Source organism: Trifolium pratense, linkage group LG6, assembly GCF_020283565.1.
Source record: "Trifolium pratense cultivar HEN17-A07 linkage group LG6, ARS_RC_1.1, whole genome shotgun sequence".
In the NCBI taxonomy this organism is placed as follows: Eukaryota; Viridiplantae; Streptophyta; class Magnoliopsida; order Fabales; family Fabaceae; genus Trifolium; species Trifolium pratense.
The window spans coordinates 33,367,250-33,379,604 of record NC_060064.1 but is presented as its reverse complement, the minus strand read 5'-3'; the positions used below and the strand labels follow the sequence as shown (position 1 = coordinate 33,379,604).

The 12,355-nt window shown below is 32.4% G+C and overlaps 2 protein-coding genes across 2 annotated transcripts; both read left to right on the top strand.

Annotated features, from left to right (window-relative positions):
• Positions 1–2,454: 2,454 nt before the first annotated feature.
• Positions 2,455–5,220, top strand: LOC123892132 (receptor-like protein 9DC3). The gene has a single exon (XM_045941963.1). The coding sequence runs from the start codon at positions 2,455–2,457 to the stop codon at positions 5,218–5,220; it is 2,766 nt and encodes a 921-aa protein (XP_045797919.1).
• Positions 5,221–9,506: 4,286 nt separating this feature from the next.
• Positions 9,507–11,735, top strand: LOC123892649 (copper transport protein ATX1-like). Its single transcript, XM_045942496.1, has 3 exons — positions 9,507–9,653; positions 10,382–10,457; positions 11,199–11,735. Exons 1-3 carry the CDS (start codon positions 9,642–9,644, stop codon positions 11,489–11,491), a joined length of 381 nt encoding a protein of 126 aa, XP_045798452.1. The 5' UTR covers positions 9,507–9,641; the 3' UTR covers positions 11,492–11,735.
• Positions 11,736–12,355: the final 620 nt, after the last annotated feature.

Here is a 12,355-nt window from a genome sequence, read left to right as displayed (position 1 = left end):
CACCATCAGATCAACTAGTCCAATCTTGAGTAGTATTTTAGTATTAATTGTCTCAATCTACACCACTGAATTAGCAGCAGCAGAAGAATTTACATTTTTTTGTTTGTGTTCTGCTATTGTTAATTTGGGTTGATGTAGCTCATTTCGAACATAACTCGGACAAGTGAAGCTGCTGAGTAGTTTCTGGTTTAGAGAATGTTTCAACTCTCTGATTAGTTATCTTATGCTTAGCCTATAAAAGGCAATGTCAGTATGGTGATAAGAGATTAGTCTCATTAACTATTTCAATGAATCACCATGAGAGCCAAAATGATAATAAGAGATTTATCTCATTAACCATTTCTGTGTTGGTTCCTAATATTAATATACCTTAAACATATGAATAGAAAATAGTTGATGAACAATTTTAGTAAACTAGTAATAGACCCGTGCGATAACGTTACGGTTATTTTTTTAAGTTATACTAAGTTGACATTTGAAAAAAAATGAAATTAGATATTCATTAATTCATTAAGTAATATGATTATTTCAAAGATGATTAACATCTAAGTTATTGCAACATATCAATACAAATTGCAACATAGACACAAATCATTGTTTTTTTTTTTTTTTTGAAGTAAGACATATTATATAAAGAATCATGGTACACTAGCCATGTCATTTTGGAGCAGACTTATAATACAAAGGGGGAAATTGGAGGCCCAAAAGCAATTGGGCTCTATCATTGCCCATCTAGCAAGGGAATGTGCTACTGTATTGCCGTCACGTTTCACCCACGAGAGAGAAACTTCAGCGAAACCTTCCATAGCCCTAGCACTCTGCTGCACTATTTTTCCCCATTCTTTTCTTGGAAAATACTTTGAATTCACAGCTTTTACAATCTGTTCGGAGTCCATTTCAATGATAACCTTCGAAATTTTCATTTGATCCACCATGCTTAAAGCTTCGTGTAAACCCCTTGCTTCTGCTAAAATCGCATCATTTGAGCCAGTAGCCACCCTCGTCTCCGCTCCAAACACAAATCATTGTTAATAAAAACTTAAAATGACAATCATACATTTGCTTACATAACCTGAAACATTGTTGATAAAAATATAATTTTAAACAACTCCATTACAACTTATACTTCAATCAACAAATTAAACTTTAACTGAATTACAACTTGTAGTTGTCTAATTACTGAGCCATCTAAGGGAAAAATCGAAACTGGTAATGAAACATTTAGATAGGATACATAAGAAAGCTGTTTGAAATTAAGGTGTAACTTTGAAAATCTGACCGACATTTGAATAAAAACGATTGAATTGAACTCGAATCCTATCTCCGAATTCGATGTTGTTGTGAAAGCAAAAGTTTTTCCATTCTGCAACAATTTGAACATTTTCCGTAGGATTCTATGGATACTTCAAGTGTACTTTAGAGCTGTTTTTTCGTGGGACTTCAAGAATGATGTTTTTAAAGTTGAAATCACAAACAAATCTTGAGAATTCATTTGGTTAAGTACTAATTGAATTGTCATATATTGATTGGATTTGCAAGAAGTGAAATTAATACATACGTATATTAGTTAGCGTATGATCGAGATATTTTTTTTTTTTTTTTTTGAGATAATTTGATATGACACATCTAATAACTGCTTATATATTATGGTTTTTCAATTATGCTTAATATTTTTGAACTACATTCAATAAATTTGTGCAACTCTTAAATGGATATATAGATCGTCAATTAGATTGTTAGATTGAAGTTATATGGATACAAAAAAAAAAAAAAAAATTGTTGTATTATTAGAATTTGAGTTCAGTCTAATTTAACCTTATAATTGGATTTCTAAGACCAAGATTATTCCACTTGGTGAGGTTTACACTAACCTTCGTTTATTGTGGATATTTACTCAACCAACCAATGAGAACAAACCACATAAATAAATTTGCATGTGATAGCCACAACTAATTTTTAATCAATTTTTATTTCACATGCATTTGACTTGTTCTCATTAGTATTTGGGTAAATATCTCGAAATTATCAAAGGTAGAAAAAAAACCATTCCGCTTATAAAATAATGTTACCTTATCACATTTAGGGTTAGACATCTGGAGCGTAACTCAAGTGATCTGACAGGGATCACTTGATACTAGGTGGTCCAATGAATCTTGGATAAACTGACATATACATTAGAATTTTGAATTGGATTTAACTGAGTCTTACACAACTGACTTGTAAAATAAATACCACCCCACTTATATGTTTTTGTTTAGACCTTATTTCAATGTGACGTTAGGCAATTGAGCACATATTGTTGGGTCTAATGCCAAATAAATTGCATCTGTGATGTATTCCAAACCAAAATGCACGGTCAATGTCACTAGAAACAGTTCAGTGTTTAAGTATAAAAACCACCCAGTATGTGTCTAGCATTTCATCAAATTTTTCAGTTTCAAATATTAAGATACAATGGTCTTTGTTTGGTCTCATGTTTTGTTAGTACCATTTCTTTTCATTTATTCTCTATTCTCTTTAACATTTACTACATGTTTTCCTTTAGTTCAGCCAAAGTGTCATGAATATGAAAGCCATGCCTTGTTGCAATTTAAGCAAGACTTTGACATCAATAAGTCTGCATCTGTGTATCCTCTCAGTTATCCTAAAACAACATCTTGGAATTCCAGCACAGATTGCTGCTCATGGGATGGTATTGCATGTGATGAGCACACAAATCAAGTGATTCATATTGATCTTAGAAGCAGTCAACTCAATGGAAGAATGAATGCAAATAGCAGTCTCTTTCACCTTGTACATCTTCAAGTTCTTGATCTTTCTGACAATGACTTCAATTACTCTCAAATTCCGTCGAAAATAGGTAAGCTTTCACAACTTAGATATCTAAACCTTTCAAAAAGCATATTTTCTGGAGAAATTCCACCGCAAGTTTCACGATTGTCTAAATTGTTGTATTTTGATGTACGTGTCAATTCGATATCAAGTCCTAAAGGTAGTATAGTCAATCGGTTGCACCTCAAATTGTCTAGTCTCCGAAGCATAATTCAAAACTCAACCAAACTTGAAAGGCTTCTGCTAAGTTATGTGACTATATCATCTACTTTACCTGATATACTCACAAATCTAACTTCGTTGCACGAATTACGTCTTTACAATTCTGACTTGTATGGTGAATTTCCAATTGGAGTATTTCATCTTCCAAACTTGAAACTTCTGGATTTGAGAGAAAATCCAAATCTCAATGGTAGGTTGCCTGAGTTTCTGTCTAGTTCACTCACCAAGTTACGACTTGATGAGACAGGTTTCTATGGTACATTGCCATTATCCATTGGAAAGCTTACTTCTTTAAATATCCTATCAATATCACATTGCCATTTTTCTGGATATATTCCACCTTCACTTGGAAACCTCACACAACTCCAACATATAAGTCTTGAATACAACAATTTTAGGGGCGACCCTTCGGAATCCTTAGCAAAGCTTACCAAACTAAGCCACTTGTATGTTGGTTTCAATGAATTTACTATTGAGACCATCTCATGGATAGGTAAGCTCTCATCAATAGTTGTCTTGGATATATCCTCAGTCAATATTAGCAGTGACATCCCATTATCTTTTGTAAATCTCACCCAGCTAGAAGTATTAAGTGCAAAAAATAGCAATATAAAGGGTGAATTTCCATCTTGGATAATGAACCTAACAAATTTAGTTAACTTGGCCGTACCGTCTAACTTTTTACATGGAAAGCTAGACCTTGGCATGTTTCTAAAGTTCAAACAGCTAGATTTTCTTAATTTATCATTCAACAAATTGTCATTGTCCAGTGGGAAAAGTTCTTCAAATGTGACTGATTCTAAAATCCAAGTTTTACAATTGGCTTCATGCAACTTAGTTGAGATTCCAACATTTATAAGAGATTTCAATGATCTGGAATGTCTTGTGTTGTCACACAATAGTATAATGTCGCTACCTAATTGGTTGTGGAGAAAAACAAGTCTACAAATCCTAACTGTTTCTAACAGTTCATTGACAGGAGAAATATCCTCATGCATATGCAATCTCAAATCACTTGTGCATCTTGATTTATCGTTCAACCATTTAAGCGGCAATGTTCCCTCATGTATGGGGAACTTTAGCCAATCTTTAGAAAATATTATACTAAAAGGGAACAAATTGTCTGGCCTTATTCCTCAAACATACATGATAGGAAATTCCCTTAAAATGATTGATCTCAACAACAACAATATGCAGGGTCAGTTGCCAAGGGAATTAGTCAACAACAAAAGGCTAGAGTACTTTGATGTTAGTCATAACAATATCAATGATTCATTTCCATATTGGCTAGGAGATTTACCCGAGCTGAAGGTGTTGGCTTTAAGAAACAATGAATTTCATGGAGAGATTAAGTGCTATGACAACATGACATGCAACTTTTCCAAGCTTCACATTATTGACCTTTCTTACAATGAGTTCTCTGGCAATTTTCCAACAGAAATGATCCAAAGTTGGAAAGTAATGAAAACTTCCAACACAAGTCAATTACAATACGCGCAAAATTTAAATTACTTGAGGTCCTACAAGCCAGGAGAATATTGGGCAACAGGACAGAATTTCTATTCATTTACAATGTCAAACAAAGGGTTGGTCATGGTTTATGAGAAGCTTCAAGAGTTTTACTTCATGATAGCCATTGATATGTCAAACAACAAAATTAATGGTGAGATACCAAATGTCATAGGAGACTTGAAGGGTCTTATTTTGCTCAACTTGTCAAATAACAACCTTATTGGTAGCATTCCATCTTCCATAAGTAAGCTTTCAAAGCTTGAAGCACTAGACCTTTCTCTCAACAAACTTTATGGAAAGATTCCCCAACAGTTGACACAACTCACCTTTTTGGAGTTCCTTAATTTGTCCTTCAACAATCTCTCAGGTCCTATACCTCAGAATGAACAATTTTCTACATTCCAAGGTAATTCATTTGAAGGTAACCAAGGCCTATGTGGGAATCAATTGTTGAAGAATTGTATGGATCACACGTGGCCTTCGTTTTCTACACCTTCTGTCTCTGATGGTGACCATGACTCTGAATCTTTCTTTGAATTATACTGGAAAGTAGTTCTAATTGGATATGTAGGTGGTCTTGTTGCTGGCGTGGCATTGGGAAACACTTTCTATGCACATGTACTTGGATGGCTTAAAAGTGTTTTTTTGAGTTGAAAGTAGGGCATGTCTTTCTTTTGTATTTATTGTTCTCATGTTCAAGTTTCTTTTATTGTTGTGATTTTATCCCTTTGAGTTTTCTTGACAAGGTTTTCTACGAGGCCAGATGCTGAGTTCTTTAGGTTATTCTGCTTTGAGTTTTAGTCGAGTCCACCCAAATGCTTTTGTATGCTTTTGTACTACAAATGATAAGTGACAGCTAATAAATTCCAAAATAGTTTGAATATGTCTTAATTTGTTTAATCAGTAATTATGTCTGAGTGGATATTTTGTCAAAAAAATTTACAACCTTATTTTATATCTATTTATACTCACCATGAAAAAATGTCTGAGTGGAGATTGAAAAAATGTTCAACTCGTTTTGGTGGGGCCATAGTGCCAACAACGGACGAGGCCTTCATTGGCTATCTTGGAAGCGTCTCTCTGTGAGCAAAGACTATGGTGATATGAGATTCAAAAATCTTCAGGACTTTAATCTCTTGCATTTATCGGCAAACAAGCTTGGAATTTAGTCACAAAACCGGCGAGCCTAATCACAAAATTATTCAAAGCTAGATATTTTCCTAATTGTAATTTTGTTGAGGCAAATATTGGACATAATCCAAGTTATGTTTGGAGGAGTATTTGGAACTCTATGTTTACTGTCCAAGGAGGCTGCAAGTGGAGAATGTTATGGAGAATGTTATTCAATATTTGCCCATGTTAACATGTGCCTTTTGTATTACCACATTTCACACATGCAATGCACTAAAATAGAGTAAATTTAGCATACATAAATAAAGCAAAGTTGCACTCCAAATAACTCCATCAAGTAAGTTATTCCAAACAATATCATAAATGTTAATCAAGAGACTTGAGTTAGAATATATCATCCCAACTCTAGTGATTACTTTTATATGTATGCTTAAGAAGTTTATTACAACAAAATAAAGTTGTGTTCAATTAAATTAAATTGAATTATTAATAGACATATTTTTTTTGAGCTCTCATACCATGTTAAGATTTCCATGGTTTGGAGAAAATGGAGAAAACTTTAGAAAGTCTTCAAGATAGTAAAAATCATAAGGATTCATATTTGATAAAAGATGGTGAAAATGATACAATGGTGACTCTTATATATATAGAGCAATTTAGGGGTTAACTAACTAACCACCTAATAACAAACTCTAGCAAACTAATATAAACTCTAACTAACTAATAGAAGCTACTAGCTAATCACCATTATTCTTAACAGTATGATCTAACTGGATTTTATAAAATCGATTTGTAAGGTGATGATTGTTTATTACTTATAAATTCTTGTCCAGAATTCTTAATACACCTTTTCACGCCCGACATTATTGGACTTAGTGCGTGAATATAAATGTCGGTGACCGATAGCGGGTGACCCAACGGATCTTAGAGGTTATGATACCATCTTAGAATTTTGAGTTTTTTTTTGGTTTATCATCTTAGAATTGGGAGTTGAGTCTAACTCAATTTTACAAAATCGGCTTGAAATGAGAATCGTCTTTTTACTAAAAAATTTTGTTGAGAGTTGAGAGACTAACTCACATAATATTAGGGTTGAAGAAATACTGCACTGCATGCAATAATGTGAAGTGGGCTTCGTCATTCTTCCAATCAAACTTCAAACTTGAAACTTGTCGCTTCTTTGTGGAATGAATTCCTTTAAATTATGGGATAACGTATAGTACAAGAAATTGTAATGCGACTATCTTTCTTAAAGAAGAAAAAAAATAGTAGTGGTACTTGAAATGTGAGTATGAAATCCAATATTGTATCGTAAGACACTAGACTTTGTAAGTTGTACATGTAGTACAAAGTAGGTGTCTCAACGAACTGTACTACTCTCTCTTCTCTTTACTAGTATAAGTTAGTACTTAGTACCATAGTATAATGAAAAGCTAATTCATAAATAATCTCAACCTATTGCTTTTGGATAGCAATATCCCTCTATTTTATTTTTTAGGAGTAGTTGTTAATTTCTCTCTTTTCCCTTTTTTAACTATTATTGTTTTTCTTTTTTGGAAAAAAGGGAAATTAGCAACTATTCCTAAGAAATACCACTCTTAAAAGTATTGCAAATGATAGATGGTTGAATTAGAGCACCAGCGTAGTTGGAATGCGAGCTTTCTCTTTATGTGATGTTTTTACACATTTTTAAAAGAAAATACTAAGAAATAAGTCGAGAATATAACACGTTATAAAGCAAGCAAAGAAAAAACATACATATATCTACGTTAAAGAATTATCAATGCATGTTAGGTGAAGTCTTCGATAAGATAAAATGTACTTCTTGGGAATGGTTCTTACTAAGAAAGCTAATTCTTCTTGTATGTATTATAAGTGACATATGTTAATCCCTTTGATTGTATAGTTAGGTAATTGTTGGGATGACCTTGCCATAGTTTCTCTTGTAAGAAGAGATTAGAAAAAAGTAATTAACATATTTTTTATTAACGTCAATAACTCTTAGGTTCTGTTTAAATTGATGAAATATAATTGGATGGATTTGGAACATTGGAATAGCGTGGAGTTAAATAAAGTAGATCAGAATGAAATTAGGAGACTTCTTATGATGGATTATTTTATGACCATAGATTGGATATAGTTACATTTTTAGCGTGTGTATAATATATAATACGAGCTCAATAGTTAATATTTCCACCCTATACACTTGTAATAACTAATAATAGTAAAGAGAGAGTATTACACGGTTGGAGACACACCTGACTAATTAGTATTTTTTCCGCCCCAAATTATAAATAAAAATTAGTCAGAGAAATTTTTATGTATATTTTCCTTATAATCTGAAAAACAGGGAGTGCATATACAATTGGAACTCATACTCAAATGTCTAGTACAACCTTTTTTTTGCTTAATGAAGATAGTTGTATTACATTTCTTGTACTACACTATCCCTTCTTCGTGGAATTCATTACACTGAGAAGGGGACAAATTTGATTGGAGAAATGACCAAGCCCATTAACATTAATTATTGCAAGCAATGCAATGTAAAAACAAAAAGCTAAAAAAATTGTCTCTATCTCTTTGATTTAATTTTCCCCGACACAACTTTATTTTATTGTAATAATCTTCTTAAGCATAGTTGCAAAAGTAATCACTCGATTTGGGTAATTGAATTTAAAGAAAAATCATCGGGTATTAGGAAGTGTGGGGACTTTCTTTTTATGTTAAAAACACTTTCGGTTAAGTTGTTAAGAAACAAGCTAAGCTAAGTGTTGCTCATGCGCTCGCTATAGCATCACATTATTGATGATTTTTTTTGTATTTGTATCACAAAATTTGTATGCAGGGCGGAGCCACTAATGGGCTGGGTAGGACCATGACCCGTCCCAAGTTTTTTTATTTTTTATAGGTATATATACAATTTTTTTGTTAAAAGAATATATGATATGTATTAGTCATTGCAACATCATAACAATAATATGAAGTGGCGTAGCGGTAGAAAAGCTTTCCTTCGGTGTAAAGGGATCGAGTTGGATCCCTTTATAACGTGATTTTTCTCTTCTAAAAAAAATGCCATATATATGAACTCCCCTAATTTATTTTTAAAACAATATTATATCTTATATTATGTTTTTTTTGACAAAATATCCTATGTTATGTTAATTTGTGTTACATATGGATTTTGGGTAAGAGCATCTCAGAGTTGTACCGCAAGAGTTGGAAATTGACTTGGAATTCAATTGTCAAGTACAACAATTTTTAGCTTGAAAAGGAAGCATTGTGTACTGCAAAGTTATGCTTTTAATTATTAAGTCCGTTTGGCATGCATTGGTTCACCAACCTGCATACCCTGTCTGTCCTGATCCTGACTTCTTAATTTTATGATACTAATGAAAATAGTCTCTCATGTCTTTTAATTGAATTTTTAGCCCTCTATCACATATTTTTTTAACCCTCAAATTTATATTTAGAATCAAAATTGAGATAAGAAAATTTAATTTTAAATTCACCAAAAATAAATAAATTAAATTATGTCTATTAATGAGCTTTTTTGGGATAGTATAATGTAACTGATTTTTAGTATGAACTGAATATTTTCTATACGCAATTGCAGAGTGTAATTTCTCAAGTTGAGATAGTAGCACAAAGGATAGCAAAACCGAGAATTAAAATTAAATCTTCATAGTAGTATCATATTATGAAAGTTTTTTCAAAAAAATAAAATCAAGAAAGTTTTTCTTTTTTCAATCAATATCATGAAAGTTATTTAAATTTTTTTTTTTTAAAAAAAGTTATTGCAACAAAGTAATTCCGTATATATAACGCATTGATTTTAGTATAAAGGCACCACTCCCATTACCACAAACTCTTCATTCCAAAACCACTCAATTGAGAATACATTATTATTCCTTTTCTCCATCTCACTTTCTTTCAAACACACAACCATGTCTTCTGAGGTACTTAACATTTTTATATGTTCTTGTATTTTAATTTCTTGTGCTTGATCATTTGATTCTTGGTCTTTGTTGGATTCTAGTTTCTTAAAGTTTTTCCTTGATTTGGTTCCTTGTTTAGATCTTTTGTGTTTTGTTTTATGATTCTGAAAAAAAAAATGGTTGTAATGAAAATAGAGAAGATTCAATAATATGTTCAAAAGAGTTGAAAATTATTGTTGCATGTAGTTTTCATCAACTCAACCATCGGTTACTTTATCGAAGAAATTCCTTGAATGATACATAGTTCATTATTATTACATGTAAATAAATTACTAGTAAAACTTCAAATCTAATAGTAATTAAGAAATCAAGAATGTTTCTTCCTTGTGTGCTAGTGCTACAAACTCTATCGTAGGGATACTTCTGATCAAAGACGTGTCCAGTATCCCACATGTGTTCGTGTATTACACCGACATATGTGATTACATTTAATTACTTTATTTTCTACAATTATTATTGGTGTTGATGAGTGTCTCGTGTTTGATGTGTCGACCACGCTTCAATGAATTCATTCTCTTTAGATAATGTTAAGGGTCCACCTGGCTTTTTTTTAAAAAAAAGGGTCCACCTCCCCACCTCTGTTTCTGATGCCCTGCTTTGTTATCAAAGGATAGAGGTTATCAATTTATAATTTATGATTTTTCTATGATCTTGTAATTAGAATTTTAATTTTCCTATTGTGATTGCAGACTGTTGTCCTCAAAGTGAAAATGTCATGCACAGGCTGTTCTGGAGCAGTCAATAGGGTTTTAGAAAAAATGGAAGGTATTTTTAATTCCTTGAGCAAATTATCTTTTTTATCATACATCAAAATATGGTATATGACCTTCTATAGCCATATCTAATTTGATGAGTTTTCTTATGCTACCCTCCTATATATATCCTCTCTTCATGACACCGGTGATGAAATCGATCGCAATTTGTGAAAAATAATAATTTGTTTAAATTCTGCTACGCTATGCATATTATAGTTACTACTCCCTCCATCCTTAATTATAAGCAAAAATCAATTTTTAAGATTCATTGAATAATTAATGTATATGACCTATATTATAGACCAGATACATCAGTTTTTAAATGAATCTAAAAAACATTTTTGCTTATAATTACTTTGTATTAAATGACATATGACATATTTTGCATAACAATATCCACACTACGGTGACTACACTATAGCGCATCGCTATAGCGTTTACGCAGTGACCGCTAATGACTATCTGATCAAAAGTGAATGGTTGAGATTAAAACTTCGAAAAAATAGTTAAATTAAGCTGAATTAGTCGAAACCATTGGATTATGTTTCTAGGGACGAAATTGTCTATTGAGTAAAACTGCGCGAAAGCAGTACAATAGACAATCTCGGTCCGGCTATAGCTGCTATTTGACAAAAATGTTATAATATATAGTAAACCACCTTATCTCCTCAAAGTTAATTTACTTTAAGGTTTTGGTTTCCTTAATAAATGAATATGGTTTTGGCCATAACAACCATTTTGTTCTTAACAGGTGTAGAATCATTTGACATTGATCTAAAAGAACAAAAAGTGACTGTGAAAGGAAATGTAAAGCCACAAGAAGTTTTTGAGACTGTTTCCAAAACTGGAAAGAAAACTGAATTCTGGGTGGAGCCTGTTGAAAACAAGCCGGTAGAAACCGCGGCTGAAATTGATAACAAGCCTTCAGAAGTTGCAGCTATTGCTTCTGCTGAGTCTGATAATAACAAGCCTTTAGAAGATTCGAATGTTGTCTCTGTTGAACCTGATAACAAGCCTTCTGAAACTGCCACTGTTGCTGCATAAGATTCATCATGTGGTTCTGTTTCAATATTAAATGATGTTTGTGGTTCATCATATATAGATATATTCAGTGTGATGTGTTACTGATTATGGTATCTAAGTTACTATTACTTTCTTAATTTGTATCTGAGATTAATGTTTTAATTAACTACTGTTGTATCTAAGCTACTGTTGTACTTTATTTGGTCGGACCGGGTTCAACCGGGGTCGAATCGTTTTTAATTATATATATATATTTTTTAATCAATATATAAATAAAAATATATGAATAATATATTTCACAATTTCACACATTAAAAAGATAAAATATCACAAGTCAAAATAAAATAAAATTTATAATTCAAACCAAATTAGATATTATATAATAAACTAAATTCAATAACACAAAATAGCATCATAACATCGATTGACAATATACTGCCTTCAAAAAAATCAATTCTTACGATGAAAAACAAACATTTTCTATTCCTACGACGTGTTGTTTAGTTTCAGGTTTTTTTTTAAAAAAAAAAGGAATTAAAACGACGTCATTTTGCCCTGTGCCGCTTGGACCGTGTCGGCCGGTTCGGCGGTTCAATCCGGTTCACACATTTTTTTTTCGGTTGGTTTTCTATCCGATTTTTGCTCATAACCGAACCGTTTTCATGACTGGTTCACGGTCCGACCGGCCGGTCCGATCCGGTTTTGATAACCTTGTGTACTATAGTAGTACTTTGTGTGTGGTGTTTTCGGTGACTATGAGAGGGTAGTGGTGTTGTTGTTTTGGGGCAAGTGTGCTCTCTGCCCTATAGGGATAAGAGCAAAAGCTAGTTTTAGGTACCCTATTTTCCTGTTTCTTATAGGGATGACAATTTGACTCATACCCAG

Coding starts and splice junctions, on each gene's coding strand:
- LOC123892132 (XM_045941963.1), top strand. CDS start 2,455: ATGGTCTTTGTTTGGTCTCATGTTTTGTTAGTACCATTTCTTTTCATT.
- LOC123892649 (XM_045942496.1), top strand. Junction 10,458..11,198: donor GGTTTTAGAAAAAATGGAAG/GTATTTTTAATT, acceptor TGTTCTTAACAG/GTGTAGAATCATTTGACATT.